Consider the following 19,162-nt stretch of genomic DNA (forward strand, 5'->3'; position numbering starts at 1 on the left):
TGCTATTTTTAGGCTACGTATTTCTGCTTGCTAGTTGCCAACTAAAGATGAGTCGAGAATGTGTTTTGTCTTAATACTTATTTTCTTGGTATCCACATGTAAGAGTTTTCTCTGTCTGCATTGCCAGTTAAATATTACTTACCTTACTTGGGCTGCACTTGTCTGTACCTTCCTTGGCCTCAAAGAGACAAAATTTGAAGACTACATTAGAGTCACATTTTTCCCAGCCTTTCCCAGGATGAGAGAGGGGATTTGATGGGGGAAGGTGGAAAGGTCTTAATTTCTGTGGGATGGAAACTCATTAGCAGCAGAGCTATGCAAGCATTACTGTTATTTCAGATAGAAGGAGAAATTGCTTCTGGAAGTCCCAAATACCACAGGACAAAGCATTTTCCTGTCAGGATTGTTACAGGGACTTGCAGAAGGCAGCAAAGGAGGGAGAAAATATATGGAAGCATTTTCCAAATAAGGACATGATCCTGCTCCCATGGAATGTAATGTTGACAGGATTGGGTCCTAAAAGTAGAGGGAAGAGAGTAGAAGAACATTTAAGACTCTTCCTATTCCACCCCCATCTTTTTCTATAAATTATAGCCTTTCTATACTTGTTCTTTGTTTAAAAACAAAACAGAACCATGAACTGGAAAGAAGTGAGTCAGGCAAGTCAGAATCCTCTTGTATTTGTCCATGAAAGCACAGCATAGTTTTCTGTATTTTTTAACTATAAGATTGTCTGACTTTTCTTTGTAGCAAAACTTAGGTCTGGGCTCACTGGAGTGCGTAAATGCTATTCAGTGTAAAAATAGAGCCAGATAATCAATTTTTTGTTCTGTGTATCATTGATGACTGCCATAAGGAAAAGTATCTTAAATCCAATTGCTTCAAATACAGTGTGGGTTACATTTTCACACATAAACACTTACATTGTACATGTGGTGTACAAAGGCAAAGCTTTTTGAGTGTACAAGCTATGAAATGTTCATGTACATACAGCCATAGGAAACATATCTGAGGCTCGTCTTCTCTTCAAAAGGGTTTTATTTTTTTTCCACCCCACAGGGAATGGGTATGGAAACCCCCGAAACTCACCAGGTCTGCTGGTCTCACCTGGCAACTTGAACAAGAATATGCAAGCAAAATCTCCTCCACCAATGAACTTGGGAATGAACAACCGTAAACCAGACCTCCGAGTGCTTATTCCACCAGGCAGCAAGAACACGATGCCATCAGTGGTAATGAATTTTCAAGACACTTCTTAACATTCAAACAATGGCTATTTCATTGCCTGAGGCTATGGTCCTAAGCCCACTGAAATCAATGGAAAATCTTCTATTCACTTCACTGGCCTTTGGATCAGACCCTACATTCTGACACTGAACTGCCATGGACTGGTATTGTCTTGTTGTTGCTTCCTGAAATCATTTTTACTTCCTCCCTTCTTCCATTCAGTTACAAAATAGCTACTGCTTTCTGCTTATTCTAAATTTCTCATGATTCTTTCCCTGTGACAACTTTCCTAAAGTTGTTACAATGATTGAAATTAACTTTATATATAATCCGAAGTTAACAACCCTGGTTTAAATTTTACACAGCCAAAGCCTCAGCAATTGACAGAATAACCAGAGACAAATGAAGTTGAAATCTGTCACTTTGGGAACAAGGGTCATGTTTTATAATGAGGAGAAGCAGTAATTATTCCTTAGATATAGCAAGAAAAAGTGAAGCATGTAACTGAGACCCCTGCATTTTCTGGAGTCTGTTTTAACATAACTTAAGCAGAGAACTATGATACAAGCTTGAGTCATCAAGGGTTTCATATGAGTGTCTTGCAAAAAATGGCTTCAAGTAAATTTTTCAAGAGCAATGTAACATTAAAAGTGAGGTTGATTAAAGAAGGACCCTGATAGTGAATGTAAGTGATGCTGTAAATGCTTTTTTCCATTATGTAATAGACAAGCTATTAAAACAACTTGCAACTTGGCCACTTCAGCCTGATGCATTATAAATTAACTGAATATCAAACTGAAACCCCATAAATGTGATGCTCTCTTCTGAAAAGATGAGTAATAAATACAGTTTCCTACGGGGCTATACTCAAGTAGACTCAGGCAGTGACAAGCTGTCTCCATCAAATGATTTATTCCAATGCCCTTAAAACTGATACTTTCCAAGGGATTCTGTCAATGGTCAGGTCTCTGGCAACCAGGTGCTGCTACACAGTCTTTGCAGCCACTGAGGCTGGAGCTGAAATAATAAATACATTCAGAGACAAAGACCTACACTGAAAGCCGAATATTTTGTCTTCATATTTGAAATAAACATCTCATTAGGAGGACAAATAATGGCTTTAGGATGTGTTATTTTTATTGACTGTGTTAAAAAATTAGTTCACTGGTGATACCAATCAGATAAAACTATTCCTTGTGATAGAAAGCTGCCCTCTAATAAATATTTACATTAACTAAATATTAACACTCCTTTCCTATGCTCTCAGTCTGAGGATGTTGATCTGCTTTTGGTAAGTGGTTGTGATGCTCACTTAATAATGCTAAAACAATAATTTTATCTGATTTTAATTTATAAGTGATTAGTGGTTGAAATAACATTGCAAAACATTAGCACTCACACTGTTATGAAGTAAAAAAGTAATCACAAATTCCCATTGATTGCAACAGAGGTGACAAAATTACAATTATTACCTATATTCAACTTCTGCATGTTAAAAATATAGCTTTTCCATTTTTAGTATTTTGCTAACAATATACTACCTCTTTTATAAGTGGCACAACTGTATTAGTTATTTAAGTGATTCTTTAGACATTTTATCCTTTTTCCCAAATTAGAATCCCCCAGGGTTTTTATGCATTAAAACACCCAATGCCAAAGAGTTAAAGACAAATGTATAATTGCTTTGCTATTTTATTTTTTGAAGTTTGTTTCACCATTAAAAAGAATGAAGTAGTCAGAGCACCATCTGCTGGTGAGAATATAGTATGCAGCACATTCACAGTACCACTTACTGAATTAAATATAAAATCCATTATTGTTGATTTTAATATTTTTTGTATTTGAATGAAAAGTAAAACAATGGAAGTAGAGTTTACATATTTATTCATTTTTTCATATGGTCTGTTTTTCTACCCACAGTAAAGCAATCATACTAGTTACTAGTTCCGTTACCTAGGAGATTGTGATGTAATGGGTTACTATGGTGACAACTGGTCTCTTGAAGGATTGTAAATGATAGGGTTGGCAAAGTTCATAAAAGCCACATGTTAAATGATTAATTTCATGAAATCTGTATCAAGTTGTATCTCTTACTCACAAAACATGCGCTGATGTACCCAATACATTTAACTGATTCAAACTCAGTCAATGATATGTTTATTTTACTTACTTTAAAAGAATCAGAGGATAAATAACTCCCAGTCTGCTCAGTCATTGGCTACTCCAGTGGTTTCCGTAGCAACTCCTACTTTACCAGGGCAAGGCATGGGAGGATACCCATCAGCCATTTCAACAACATATGGTACTGGTAAGTATCAGTATAAGATGTAAATAGTAGGGTAGAGCAAGATACTGACATGTACAGTGGCTTAGTTGTAATAAACTATCTGTATGCATGTGGAATCAAACTGAGAAATTTGTAGTCTGTTTTGCTTTTAATGGCTGAAAGCTTCATTTGCGTACCCTGAGTCTATAACTGACATGAGACACTCACAGATTCGTGTAAAACAATTACATTTTTATAGTGGAAAGCTGCTTTACCATGCTCTCTCCCATTAACTTTCCCTGAACAGTGTGGCTTTAAAAAAGGGTTCTTGGTTAGTTTACCCATCTAAATATTTCAGATGATCACATCTAATTCTATGAAAGCTTTCCATTAGGACTAGTGGTAAATAAATATCTAACTGGTTTTAAGGAGGAACTTGATAAATTTATGACCAAGAATATGTAACATGGGTGCCTGCAATAGCAGGGGACTAGAGTTGAAGATCCATGATCCTTATATCCCATATTCCTATGTCATGCTCCAATTGCTAAAAATTCATGGAAATATAAGCCTTTCTTTTCTGGAAGTTACACTTTGGACTGCATCATACAAGAAGCAGTCTAAATGATATAAAGGATCTTCTTGGCCTTAAAAATCTATGGATATTCTTGCACAGCAATGGTGACAGTATAGTTCAAAATTGCCTCCACAAATTATACTATAATTATTATTGCATTGTTTGCTCCCACATTAATAGTTGATTTAAGTAAAGGATCCAGTTTTGCTATTCTGATTTAATTCCATTCAAGTAATTAAGATACAAAGGATTATTAAGTGACATGCTAAATTTTAAATTATGGTGTCAGTTATTATTTAGTTATTTTTCTCTTGATTCTCCTTTAATTAATGTATTTTCTGTTTTCAAATCTAGAATACTCACTGAGTAGTGCAGATATATCATCTCTCTCTGGGTTTAACACAGCCAGTGCTCTTCATCTTGGTTCAGTAACTGGCTGGCAACAGCAGCATCTACATAACATGCCACCATCTGCCCTCAGCCAACTGGGGTAAGCAGTATTATCTACATTATCAAATTGGTTTACATTAGTTTAGCACTGTTTTGAGTAAGATGCAATGGCTTTCATATAGCAAGTAGTCACACATCTCAGCTATATGAAAGAGCTCTACTTTCAAAATACAAAACAGGTATCATATAAAGTAAGTAGCTAAAATGATCTTTTGTACCCATAGAATTTCTTCAGTTGTAGAAGAAAGATTAGTATAATTTTTTTAATCCTTCATTAAAGTGATATTTTATTTACATCGCAGAAAGAACACTCCACTTATTTTCTTTTTCTTTTAAGCATTTTGATTCCATTTAGCACAGTGCAGACTTTTACCATAAACTACAAATTTTCTAAATAATTGTTGTAAATCAAAACAGCTTATGGCATAATTATTTGACCTGAAATTAAACCACGAACTTGTCTGATAATTGCATACTCGTATATGTTCAGCTGTGACATGCAAATTTCACTTACTTGGAATGGTTTTATTAAAAAGTTTAACATAGGTATGCCTAAGAAACTGGCAGTAGATAAACCCCATTTAGATTTTCCTGTGTTGAAGAAGATAGGTATTCCTGCCCTCTAGTGGCAATATCAAGAAATTTCTACAGTAAAACAGAAGCCTGCATAAAACACCTTCCTGTCTTACTTTTAAGTACCTTATAAAATGTCAATTCATACAAGAAAGGCTGCCTTATTCATGACTGAACAAAAAAAATATTGGCCAATTAAATTAAGAACCTGATTTTCAGAGCTCTTGAGCACCCATGAAATATATTGAGCTAAGTCCTACATATATAATATCACAGCCTTTATAGCTGAAGGCATAGGCTTGAATTAAAACTGTTCATTGTAGAAAGTGCAAATCAACTACTAAAGTTTTAATTTACTGGCATTTGAAAGTATTAGCTCAACCTTTTTCAAAAGAGGTACATTACACAGAAGCATTAATTCTTTGTAAGACAGATTCCATAATCTGAAAATATTTAACATTGTAAATGTTGTCTAAACGTCAGTATTCTCTTGGTAATTTATCTGATGAAGTTTTATGATTTTCTGTAATTTTCTTACCATGCGTCAGTGGGCTTCAGTTTTTAGAGCAATATAAAAGGTTTTAGAAAACATGATTTCAAAATACCCCTCCTATAGTTGCAGATATTGATTGAATGAAAATATATAACCAAAATATTTGCTGATTTAGAAAAAATACTTTTGCATTATTGTTTCCATATTACTTTTCATTTTGAGACATACTGTTTCTGGTGTAAACAGGCAGGCTAATGGTACATCTAGAAGCATAAAATCCCAAACAAATTGAAAATTCACTTGTTAGATATCAATGTAAAACAACAATAAGCTGATTGTTTTCAGTGGTTTACCATAAAATGTAATAAGACTCTTTGGTTAACCAGACAAAGTTAAATCTTAAACTAACAACATACCTTTTTTAGATATGTCATACATCATCATCTGTTTCTAATTCATATCACAACAAAGAAAGTTGAAGTGTAATGGCTGTGCCTGGTGAAATACATTCTGGGTTGGTGGTTGTTATTATTATTATTCTTTCAATAATTTTAAACCAAATGTAGTACTGTGAAAGCTGCTTCATTGACTCCCTATAAATAGAACTCTATTTAGGTAGAAAATAAGCAGGATCTCTTTTTTTTTAACTTAACTTGGATTCATCTATAAAAGCTGTTGTGATTTAACAAATTATTTTAAATGTATAGAATAAATACAGCTCACATAGAAGAATCAGCTTGACTAAAACTTGGAAAAATATAAAGAAATACTCCTATTCACTGCATGAATCCTAAACCCCTTAGCCAACCAGACTCAAAAATAATAGAGTTAAATTGCCTGCAGACTATTCTGTTCTATACTAAGCTACCTGAGGTCAGTACAGGATGCTGCAAGTCTAATACGGATTTAATGTGTTCAGAAATAATAAAGAACAATGACAGGATGTTTTCTGTTAAATTAGTTGAGAAGGACCTATCAGCCACATCCACACAAGTCTGGCTGTGCAGTATGTGGCACCACAAATACGTCTACAGCACCACATACCACACATTCGGATGTTCTCCACACCGCAAGGAAGCACTGCCCATGCATGCACTTCTCTGCTTTTTTTTCCCATGGATTTTTTTGACCACTGAAAAGAAAGTGGAGCAGTGCACGCATGGGCAGCACACACCACTCAAAAGTGGAGCCAAGCTTCCCAGAGCCATTCTGTGGCTGCCAGACAGGCTCCACATGACAGAATCGCCACTGCTGCAGCCTTAGAAGGTCCCCAAGACCGCAGGTAAGGCTGCTGGCCCCAGCCTCCCCTACCACACCCTGGGAAACTTGTTGCATGCCAAAGCAAGGTGCACCGCCGCTACCTGTCCCCAGGGAACCAAACATCCACGTTCGTGTGGACATGGCCATCACGTTCTGCAAACAAAAGAGAGCTATTGGGAGACACCTCCAGGTTCCCGGGTTGGAAGTGGGAAGAAGGGGAGGAAGCACTGTCTAGTTAACATCAAACCTCACGTGGCACAAATCAGTTTGTTCCATACAAGAGGGCACAGAAGTGTTGTTAGTAACCAATACATTAAGTATTTCAGCTTGTCCTGAGAGGTCTGAACCATGAGGAATATAGGGTTCTCAAAGGTGCATTATTAGAAAAGTACCTTAGGCCAATGTGCTAGAAATACAGCTCTTCCACTTGGCTCAATTTTTGATAGGCAATTATACTAATGTCAGTGTGCTTGAACAGTGTTTAGAGCGAACACTTTGAAGGACATCAAAGTAATTTAGTCTCCATGAAGATTTTGGCCTTTTTGCTAAAACCACCGAAGGGGGCTAAGGCCAGACATTCAAAAAGCCTAAGCCTGAATTGATTCAATCTTTGCAGGTTAGTCTAATCTGGCTAGGCTGAACTGGGTTGAAACTGAACAAACGTTCTCTCTGGACTGAGAACATTCAGGCACATGCCTGCAGTGGCTCAGGCTAGATGCTGAGGGGCACTAGAGCAGCCCTCCCTGCCCTTCTGCAGGGAGCTGAGCTAAGGGGGGCATGGCCAGGCACCAGCAGGACTCTCTTATTAGGGAGGTCCGCCTGCAACTTTTCAGGCTTTTTCCCACTGGCTGCTCAAGGGGTGGGAGTGTTGCTAGCCCCCAGCCCTGGGCTAGCACTCTGAGGCAAGGGTGTGTGCACAGTGGATGCATCTGTTGATGATATGGAGCTTTTCAGTCTCCCTCCCTGCTTTGTCATACTGTCTGCAGCAAACTGACAGGCAAGAAAGCCATCTGGTAGGGGAGGAGGGGGCTGATAAAAGTCTTAATAGCCTCTCTCCATATTACTTCAAACTTCTTAAACAGCTTACTGGCTGACCTGTTGATTAGTTCCAAAAGCCCTAAGTGGTCACTGTTCTGTGTGCCTAAGCCAGTGAAACTGGAGAGAGACACACACAGAGACACCTCTCAGCATTAGCTAGCATACCACATGCTAGCTTACGGTCCCTTCTGTGGCATAGAGGAGTAAAGCATCTCTGCTTATCCAGCGAGTGGTTGGGGGTGGGGAGAGGAGGGTATGGGGAAGCCAGCAGATCCTGCTGTGCCTGCAAGTCTGTGCTTAGCTCCAGACAAGGAGTGGAGGGGCCAGCCCTGCTGTGGAACAGAGAGTCCCACCCAGCCCAGAGAGCATGCCAGGATGCTGGGGGACTCTGATTTAACTTAAACCAGCAAGGGGTCGGGGACAGACATTGCATAAATTGGTTTGAGCCAAATCAGTTGTCTGATACTTCATTCAACCAGGTTTATCTCAAATCAGTTTCAGCCATTTTCAAACTGATTTATATGCACTGAACATCTGTTCTATTACAGGTTTAACCCAGTTTCTTATCACTTAAACCAGTTTATGTATAATGTCTGTCCCTAGCTGGGGAGAACAGTTTCCAAGTTTCATATTTTCAGTGAAAAATAAATAAATGATATGGGGTTTTTTCCAACTGCTTTTCAGGAGGGAAAATATCCACTTTTTGTAACTCAGGCTGCACACACACATTCAGATAATCTAGGAGAATTGTCCATATTTGTTTTCCTGGTAGAAAAAATTATCCAGAGATGCCTGAACAGAAATTCTAATACTGAGTCCTGGAAGAAGAGAGAGCTTGCAGAGCTGAAACTGCACAGCCAGGGGGGCCCCGTGGGCATGTCTCAGCTGCTATTCAGACTCCCTTAGCAGTGCACAGGGCAGCCCTGGTTGCCTGACCTAAACTGCTCAGTTAGCCTTTGTTTCCCTGTAGTTCAGTGTGGTATTGGGAAGCGGGCATGCTCTGTTCCCTGCTTGGCTGGAGCAGCAGTCCATCGAGCAACATACTGTCTGCTGGATGAGGGTGGAGAGCAAAGTACCCTGAAATTCTGAAGAACAGCTATGGCTTCTCTCAAAAATGTGTACAGACGTTAACCCTGGTTGTTTCTCTTGGAGCAGACATTTTTGTTCTGGGAGAAAAAGCTTGAACGTCTGTACGCTCATGGGTTACATCCTCATGAGCATGGACATTTGGTTCCCTGGCGACCACTAGCAGCAGCACACCTTGTGTCACACAAGGTGTGCTGCCACTAGTGGTTGCCAGGGAATGCCTGTCCCACGCACCCTCTGGCGCACAACATGTTACCCCTGGTGGGATAGGGAAGCTTGGGTCCAGTGCTGGGCTGATCCCAGCAGCCTTATCTGGGATTCTGGGGGCCTCCTAAGGCTGCAGCAATGGCAATCCTGCCTCTCGGAGCCTGGCCAGCAGCTGGAACATGGCTCCAGCTGCCCAGGCTCCAGTTTTGAGCGGTGCGCACTGCCCCCACATGTACCGCTCTGCGTTTTTATTTGTGTTATTTTGACCCCTGGGTATCCTTTGATGTGTCTGTGGCACCACATACCATACAGCCATGCTCATCTCAATGCAGCTGTGGTGTCTCCTGGGAGAGCAGTGACTCTTCCAATAGAAACTGAATATCTTTACATGGCCTCACTGCTTACATGACTTTACTGCTGATAGAAAAAATACGCTTTTCATTCCTATTAATAAAATACATTTCCATTTCAATCATGTCATAGTTTATTTTATCATGAAAAGTTTCCATTTTTACCATGTCTTTGTACTCCCTCTCTTCTAGTCATTAGACTACATACCTATATTAAATTGATCAACAAACACCACTACTGTTGGTCACTAATTAGCACTAGTTTAAGCCTCTAGCTGGGAAGTAGAATGGTCTGTATACAATTACTAATTTCTTGAATAACGTTGCCCTCTTACATGGAAAATATTCTTCCATATCCATAGCTGTCAGTGTAAGAGACCACATCTTTCTCTTTGATTATTAACCACTGGTAAAAAAAAAATAAAAGAAACCTTTTTAAAAATAAATGCAATCTGAACAGCTTTACCACAATTTTCATTCTAAAAAAATATTATTGTTTACATAACAGAGAAGTTGCCTAGGCTTCAGGCCTGTTGAACATAGTTTTCTCAAAACTATAACCATAACCGCAGCCATTCTTGGGTTGTTTCACAAACACATTAGGTAGCAGTCCTAAACTAGAGTAGGGTGACATTGTTTACTTAAGGGGGTTTTTTTCAGTTAAAAATACCTATAGGGCATCACTGGAGCATTTTGTGAATTCATGTCAGTTTTGCTGAATTGTTTATTTTGAATAAAAACTTTTAAATGTTTCAAAAACTCAGAACATTTTGTTTTGATACTTTTAGAATTATTTTTCAAGTTGAAGTGATATTTCATTTAGAAATTTTCCTTTATTTTATTTTTAAATATTTTAAACCATTTATAATTGCTAGAAATCTAAATGAAACATTTTCTTTGACCTAAGCAACTTATTTTACTTCTCAATTTCCTACAAAAAAAGATAAAATTTACATAAAATCAATGTAATTTTTTAAAATTATTTTAATCACCAGAAAAACCAAAAAAAAGTGTTTGTTTTCTAGCTCTAATCATATCTAAATTCTTGAAAGTTACAGCCAGTATCCAGTGGTAATCTCTATGCTCCTCTACGCATATAAAACTATCCTCTATGCAAATGAATCTTTTCTGGAGTGAAGAATTTAGCAAAACTGAAAGAAAATCCGAGAGCAGAGAGAGGAAGGCGGAGTCTACAGGTGCTAGACTCCATGGGTGCATCCAGACAAGCACAGATGTTTGTTCACAGCTTGTGCCGCTGCTATGTGTCCCCAGGGAACACCCATACCACGCGCGCACTGGCATGTAGCAGGTGACTCCAGGTAGGGTAGGGGAGCAACTTTACGTGGGATCTGGGGGCCTCCCAGGGCTGCAGCTATGGCAGGAAGCTTGGCCGGCAGCAAGAGCATGGTTCTGGCTAGCCAGTCTCTGGTTTGGGTTGGAGTGTGCTGCCATCACATGTGCTGCCCTACTTTTTCTTGGTGTGGAATCTCCTGGGGTCAAAAAATTCCTCTTGCAAGCAGCATCCTGGCATCTCCACAGCCTGCTTGGCATAGTCATATTAGTTTTACTTTCTCTTAAGCCTTCCATACTCATGAAGGGAACAATATTTTCCTCTATGTCGTTACAGTACATCAAAAACTTGCCACATATCTATTTAAATGTGAATTGACGTTTAACATTTGAAGTATATCCCCTTATCTCTATAAAATTAAATGTTTTCTAAGCAATAAAGCAAAAAAGATTAGCACATTAATGTCAGTGTGAGTGGGTTATCTGACTAATATGTCATACTTAGTCACTATGCAAGATTTATTAAAATAATTTACTTTCTTTTGCCTTTTGGATTTTCTATAGTGAAACCCATCTGTTGCAGGGGGAGTTGCTTGTATTGTTCAAAAGGCAAAGATGATAATATAAGCTTGGACCCATGTACTGATATATGGAGATCAAATGTGTAAAATATACCATGATACTCACTATCTGAACACATCAGGGAAATGAGAGGTGTTTGCCCCATAGTAAATATATATGTAGTATTGAAGAACATCTTGAGACTATAATTCTTCATGGAAGTTGGATCAGTCCTCAATATAGAATGCAAGATTGGAAACATCAGCTAAATTATTCACTTTTTTGCTATTTACCTTTAGGCATAGCTGACCATATTCAGTTGTAATTTACAGAATCAGCTTATAAATACAGCTGGGTGAAGTTTTCTGGACATTCATCAAAAATGCAAATTAAGCTTGACTGACAAATTATGTGAATTCATGTTAATTTCTGTATATTGTTCCCACTGGGAAAAAAAAACCCTTTAAAATTCTGAAAAATAAAAATGTTTCATTTTGACACTCTTTAAATGAAATGTTTCAGTTTCCCAATCTAAAGCAATGATTCGTCATTTTAATTTTGTTAGTTATTTTTTTTAATTAAACATTTTGAAAAAGAATTGTTTAGTTTTGTGTTAAAGTGTTTTGTTCAAGTCAAGAAAAGTGTTTTTGTACTTTTCAGATCACCAGAATAGTTTTAAATAAATCCATTTTAGGTCAACCCAAAACATTCTTTTTTCTATTTAATAGAATTGCCAGCAAACTATTAGTTATTCATAAACTATTAGTTATTCATAAAATCCTCTGATTCACAAAATTTTGTTAGTGAAAACTAAAGAGGCAAATTTTCATACTGGTTTCTGAACCAGGAGTAACATTAGAATTCAATAATATCAGCCTTATTTTTCAAGATTTACAGTGATTTTTTTTCTGCCTTTCTGAAACTTCTTAGGTTTGAGGACTGTAACATTACATATATAATAGAATACAAATAAAGAAAAAAAGGATTGTGTTGCCCATTTGCATCTCTTCAGAGTAGTGTCAGCAATATGTATCAGACATGCCCAGACCAAATCACTAGGCCCCGGAATTTTGAGGAATTTCAGACTCAGGTGTAAGCCTTGCATCCAGAGCCATATTTACTCTATAATATTTAATGAACTGTTGGCCTGTTCTCCTGGGTGAATCTGCTCTCTCTCAGGGGACAGAAAAACAAATTAATAAAGCTCCAGGGCTGGGGAGCAAAAGCAGCAATGACTAAATCTGACATTAACAGCTCTCTCCACATGTTAAAAGCATTTTTCCAAAGTTTAAAAAGTCTCCTCTTTGTTTTCAAAATATCTCTTGGAATTCATATGTGAACAAATTCTACAAGTCACTTGCTTTTAAAATCATTTTCATCAATGACGGCTAGTAAATATTTATTCCAGACCGTACAAGAAGGAATTTGTTGCAAAATTTGTCAAATTCTCTCCTAAACTGAATGCAAGATAGATTAAAGCAATACTAGATAAGCATTTTGCTCTCTCTCTGTTGTATAACAATAGCCATCCATTATTAAACATTGTGACAATTAGTGCTAAAAGCATTTAATATAATTTCAGTGGAAAAGCCAGGTTGTGTCAAGTATACATCTGCAAAATGAAGCAAAACTGTTTTGCCTTTCACCAGTTACAATAGATGTTGCATAAAGAAATGCCCGTCCCCAAACAAATTCTCACTGTTTGATTTCTTGACATTTGGTGTAAAGTCGGGACCCCGGAAACAGCATCGTGCCTAGGAACAAACAGGAGCTAATTGCAAGGAAATATACTGTTCAGATAGACATAATAGAAAAGGAAGGTTGATTTTTGCCAGTAGGTGGTGCTTTTGTACAAAATATTCTTTAGGAAAGTAATCTCTCTTCTTTCTTATTTTATAATGTGTGTTTCAGTGTTTACTCTTCCTCCCACACGTTACTTTATCTCTGCCTCTCTCTGAATAAAAAACCACATACACAAAATCAACTTAGAATAAGCATTTAACATGTCTTTTGAATAATAAAACAGAACAAGACCTTCTTTTTTGTGTACAAGACCATTTGTTTGGGAGGGGTATTCCAAAAATGCAAAGCAATATATTCTCCTGACACCTTCTACTACACTTCAACTTATTTCTGGTAGTTTATTGACTAAAAGACATAAATCCTATTCTTAATTTAACATTCTTAAACCCATACCACAGACTAATACATCAAATCCTCACTTGCCTACAGTATTTTTAACATTAATCCATTTCAAGGGTCAGCTAAGTTCGAGTCTTTCTATTTGTGAAGGTATAACATTTCCACAGCCTAGATTTATTTTGTATAGTTTTGCACTTCCAATTACTTATCAGTATAAAGGGTACAAATGCTTTTGTGCATTCCAACTAATCTGATTAATCTCAGCAGAAACTCAGTGTCACCTCCCTCACCACCAGCGCATTCACACACACAAGCATCAGTTATAAAGAAAATGATAGTGGTTTCAACAGTGCAAAGGCTTAGCAGCCTAACCTTGTCCTAGCTCTTATCAAAAAAAATCTTTAAATTAGAGAGGAGGTCATAGAGCCACTCCAGAGGATTATATCTGTTGTGATGCCTCCCTCACCTTTCACTTGCTTCCAGTATTTTATAGTGAATATTCCACACATTCTTGGCATGCACTGGTATCCTTGTGAGTCTTTAAACTGATGTTTTGTGTGAGTGTTTGTGCATTTCTGGGGGCTCCAAGCCTCCTCAGTCTGTAACTGGGTTTCCTTTCCTCCTACAGAGCTTGCACTAGCACTCATTTATCTCAGAGTACAAATCTCTCCCTGCCTTCTACTCAAAGCCTCAACATCAAGTCAGAACCTGTTTCTCCTCCTAGAGACCGTACCACCACACCCTCGAGATACCCACAGCATACGCGCCACGAGGCGGGGAGATCTCCTGTTGACAGCTTGAGCAGCTGCAGCAGTTCGTATGATGGAAGTGACCGAGAGGATCATCGGAATGAATTCCACTCCCCCATTGGACTCACCAGACCTTCGCCGGACGAAAGGGAAAGCCCGTCTGTCAAGCGCATGCGGCTCTCTGAAGGATGGGCAACATGATAACATTATTACCTATTAGTTTTTTTCTTGCAGTGTGTGTGTGCTATACCTTAATGGGGGAGGGGGGTCGATATGCATTATATGTGCTGTGTGTGGAAAAAAAAAGTCAGGTACTCTGTTTTGTAAAAGTACTTTTAAATTGCCTCAGTGATACAGTATAAGGATAAACAGAAATGCTGAGATAAGCTTAGCACTTGAGTTGTACAACAGAACACTTGTACAAAATAGATTTTAAGGCTAACTTCTTTTCACTGTTGTGCTCCCTTGCAAAATGTATGTTACAATAGATAGTGTCATGTTGCAGGTTCAACGTTATTTACATGTAAATAGAAAAAAGGAAACATTTGCCAGAAGTGGCAGATCTTTACTGAGAGAGAAAGCAGCTGTTATGCAACATATAGAAAATGTACAGATGTTTTGACAGACCCAGCAATGGGTGGCCATGAATAAATGTTAGAAAGAGATTGGGTCACCTATCATACCTAAAATGCTCACAAACATGCAGGCATATCATTAGAGTATGGTACTCAGATAAAAGGATCAAAGACATTTAAAAGAGGACCATACTTGTAAAAATGTTGAGTTTGAGGGCTAACATAATTTAATTTTTAAAATTCTGGGTCTGCATCACTTATTAAATAAAAAATATAAAAATATGTACATTACATTTTGCTTATTTTCATATTAAAAGGTAAGACAGAGTTTGCAAAGCATTTGTGGCTTTTTGTAGTTTCCTTAAGCCAAAATGTGTTTTTTTTTCCTTGATAGCTTCGCTAATATTTTAAACAGTCCTGAAGAAACAAACAAAGGGACTTTTTGTATAGAAAGCACTACCCTAAGCCATGAAGAACTCCATGCTTTGCTAACCAAGATAACTGTTTTCTCTTTGCAGAAGTTTTGTTTTTGAAATGTGTATTTCTAATTATATAAAATATTAAGAATCTTTTAAAAAAATCTGTGAAATTAACATGCTTGTGTATAGCTTTCTAATATATATAATAATTATGGTAATAGCAGAAGGTTTTGTTATCTTAATAGTGGGGGAATTATATTTGTGCAGTTGCACATTTAAGTAACTATTTTCTTTTGATTTTCTTTTACTCTGCCTACATTTTACAGATTCAAAGACAAAAGACTGATCTGTAAAAAGTTAGAATTTACCCATGATGTAACAACCTAAATAATTTTAATACAACATTTTACAATTGGTTGGGTGAACTGCAATCCATTGTATATACTGATTAGTTCGTTCATGCCGTTTTGTGCATTGTAACAAGTTCAGGGCCACTTGTATTACTTATGTTCTGCGTATCTTGTAGTTTTCCACAGTTTAAATGTCAAAGTGGCATAACTTTGCCCTTCCTCATAAATTCAATGAAGCTGGTATTCTGCCTGTTAGAATTGGATTGACATCTCTTAAGACTAGCAAGTATGTGAGTGCAGGTGACTATTTCCAGAAGTGATGGAGAAAGTCAAAGTGAGAAGTTAGTGCAAACAGATCATTAAAGAGATACTTCTTTCTTTCACTGATTCAAGAGTCTTAGATTACAGTTGACAATAAAAAAAGTTCAAAAATAGTTTGATCTTGCACAACCAAAAATGGCCAACAGATCATCAGCATTCTCATGGATCCACATTATCACACAAGGGATTGTTGTTGAGCAATGTCCCCTTCTTATCAGAGGGTTTCATTTCAGCATAGAGCATACACATATTCTCCTACCATATATTATTCTTCAACTCAAATAGTTTAGCCAGAAAGAGCCTGTCATTCATTTTAAGTTCCCTTCTGTCCTCCCTGTCCCCCAGAAGTAAATGGTGGAAAATAGACTTTCCAGTTCATCCTGCCTTTTGGGTGGGTGTCAAGCAGTTCAGTTCCCCTTTAAAATTTTAGTGCCATAGTGAAACTGGTAATGTTTTAATTTTGCCAAAATTAGTGCTGTATGCCATATAGGTGCATTGACACTATGTCAAAGGATGTAGCTGCAGCTTTTATCTCAGTTTCAACATGGAAAGATTATGCTAAGGGAAATGCATGTTCTGTTTCACATTAATACATGCAGTTGCTGCTCATTAGGAGAGTCTACTCTGTGTAGTAGCAAACCATGTGAAATGCATTGTGCATTCTCAGTTGTACTCTGCCTTTATCATACCTTTATATTAAACCTTTATACAAGTGTACACCTGGCCACCCAGACATATTGCACATATTGCATATATCTGTATTTGGATAGTCTTTGAGCAGAATACCATGCTGCTAATACATCCATCCTTTTGGAGCCATCTGTGGGGTGAGAAAAAGATACGCACACATAAAAAAGCAAGAATAGGGCCTGTAATCATTTTTTAAAACACAAAACTGTTTTTCAAAACCACTTTCCTCACCTTAAAATGAACCTATACTTATATTCTCAGCCTGAGAATTTTGAACTTTGATGTGTCTAAAATATGCAAATATATCACAAATGTACCTTGTCATTTCAAAAAACTTAGGTTTATCAGTATTGTTAGTAGTAACTTGTCATTGGGGTGGGGGAGTCAGAATATTGAAATATGAAGAATAGCCATATTAATAGTTTACCTGCAATTTGCCTCAGCAACACAAGAAAAAGGAAATTTGAGTTTCTAAGGGAGCAGTGGTGTAATGTATGTTACCGCAAGTAACTAAGCAGAAAGTAGTGTGAAAGGTTTTGCCTTGGCAATTTCTATTAATTCTGACAGTGGTTTTATATAAACATAAACAGAACAGAATCACATGCAAATGGATGCCAGTCATCCCTCTTGTTCCTGCTACTGAGCGCAACTAAAAACTAGTGGCAAGATAGTGGGGGATCATGCATATTTGTAAACTGATCTAAATAAAAGAAGCACAACTTTGATTGTGAAGTCACTTTCTGTAAACTAGTATTGTCTACTTTTATCTGTTCCTTTATCTGTAACTTACCATTTATTGTATTTGCAAAGCTAATTTGGGTTTATTGTGTGATTCCTTTGTATTTAAGGAGTTTGGGGCAGAGCCCTGAAAGAATATTAACATTTACTTTACACTTACCCATGCTATGTAATGTTTTAGGCAACATTCTTAATTGCAAGTTCAAATACCTGAAGTGGCATTTTATATATATATGAGTATTGTTACAGCTAAGCTTATCCTTTTCTAAAAGGTGTTTTCAATTAGCCTAATTGCTGGTGACAATGATATGATATACACAATCTGCACAATTTGTATATTGTATGCATTGGTACCTTTCACAGTGGAGCTTTTATTGTTTCAACGTTTTTCAAAAGTTGTGTTTTATAACAAAATGGCTTCTATTTTTCCCAAAAGTGGAATTTAGCAATTTTTAATGAATAATATAAAAAATATCTGTTGTTCTCAGATCTTTTTCAGGTAAAGCTAAAGTAAGAATAAAACAACTGATAGACTGTTTTGAAGAATGTCAAACCTTTTGTATTGTATGTGTTATCCTCTATACCCATCTTTTAACTATAGTCCTACAATGCTGTTTTGTTTTCTTTTTTCCTCTTCTTCTCTTAGAAGGTAAATGCTTTGTAATTTTTTTAAAAGCCACTTGAAACCTCAATAAAGGCTGTTGCCTAAACATGGCATACTTCATCTGTTCCTGTTTGTGCCATCTGCTGTGATGTTGTCAGTTATATGGCATTATTTTCCTGCCACTACAGGTCTCTTGAAGAACTGATGGAACATTAGTGTCTGTTAGAATGCTTCAGACTGTAGATGTAATAAAAGTCTTTTGTTAACATATTTTAACCAAAGATGTGGAGCAATCCAAGCTTTGAGCCACATATCTTCTCCATCAAAATTCTTCATTTGCATACTTTCATAATCAGGTGTTGCATTTTGCCTTCCCTGCTCATACCTCAGACTGATCCATACCTCAGTTTGATTCAAAGAGGTCAGTTCGACAACAAATAAAAATGCAGTACCAGTGTCCTCTTGTGGAGTAACTAATGTCAGACCTGGGCTACCTTAGGCATTACACTTGGATTGCTTCAGATGGTTTGTTGTATCCTTTTTTTTCCTGGGGATTTGTTTCCATTAAATGATGGTAATTAAAAAGTAGCTTGTAAATGGGAGCATACAAGCATTTGCAACAAATATTAAAATAGAGGCTCACAGCGGCATAAGCTGGACTTTGTCGCCACTAGATGACAAGATGTTATAACTAAGTTAAACCACATCTGTGTATCTCAAGGGACTTAATTCAGCTGTCTGTAGTGAAAAAAATGGGAAAAATTCAAGAGTTTCTCCTGGAAATAAGGTATAATTTGTATTTTGCAGACAAATCAGTAAAGTTACTGGCTTTCTTAGTGATATGGTGTCTGTGGTGCATTTTTTTAATTGGTTAAATGATGTTTTGCCACTTAATTTTATGCCATTGTAACACTTAAAGTGACAACACTACAAGTAATAGCAACTTCCTTCAGCAGTACTACATATGCATCAGGCAGGAACTTATACACTGTATCTGCTCTGCAGATGTGTGTGTCCCCGTCCCTCCCTCCCCGCCCCCCTTCCCCCCAAAGCAGAAGTGTAGCTGCCATACTGCAGCACTATAGCTGCCCTATACACCAATAAAATCCAGTTTTTGGAAGCACTTCTGTGGGTGCACATCAATACAGCATAGCACTGCCTGATATTATTTGAGCACTAAGAACACACCTGGAGGT

The 19,162-nt window shown here is 37.3% G+C and overlaps 1 protein-coding gene across 12 annotated transcripts in view; it reads left to right on the plus strand.

Moving 5' to 3' along the window:
• The window catches only part of MEF2C (myocyte enhancer factor 2C), a 173,036-nt gene extending 154,230 nt beyond the window's left edge, over positions 1 to 18,806 (plus strand). For 10 of the 12 annotated variants that reach the window (XM_059725039.1, XM_059725041.1, XM_006263296.4 and 7 more), the window contains 4 exons: positions 1,060 to 1,232; positions 3,406 to 3,535; positions 4,425 to 4,560; positions 14,149 to 18,806. In XM_059725039.1, the coding sequence (XP_059581022.1) occupies positions 1,060 to 1,232; positions 3,406 to 3,535; positions 4,425 to 4,560; positions 14,149 to 14,470 (761 nt within the window). In that variant the 3' untranslated portion in view covers positions 14,471 to 18,806. The remainder of the gene's footprint in view (positions 1 to 1,059; positions 1,233 to 3,405; positions 3,536 to 4,424; positions 4,561 to 14,148) is intronic. The other 2 variants (XM_059725046.1, XM_019483210.2) reach the window with 1 other exon arrangement.
• The last annotated feature ends 356 nt before the right edge of the window (positions 18,807 to 19,162 follow it).

Source organism: Alligator mississippiensis, chromosome 3, assembly GCF_030867095.1.
Source record: "Alligator mississippiensis isolate rAllMis1 chromosome 3, rAllMis1, whole genome shotgun sequence".
NCBI lineage: Eukaryota > Metazoa > Chordata > Crocodylia > Alligatoridae > Alligator > Alligator mississippiensis.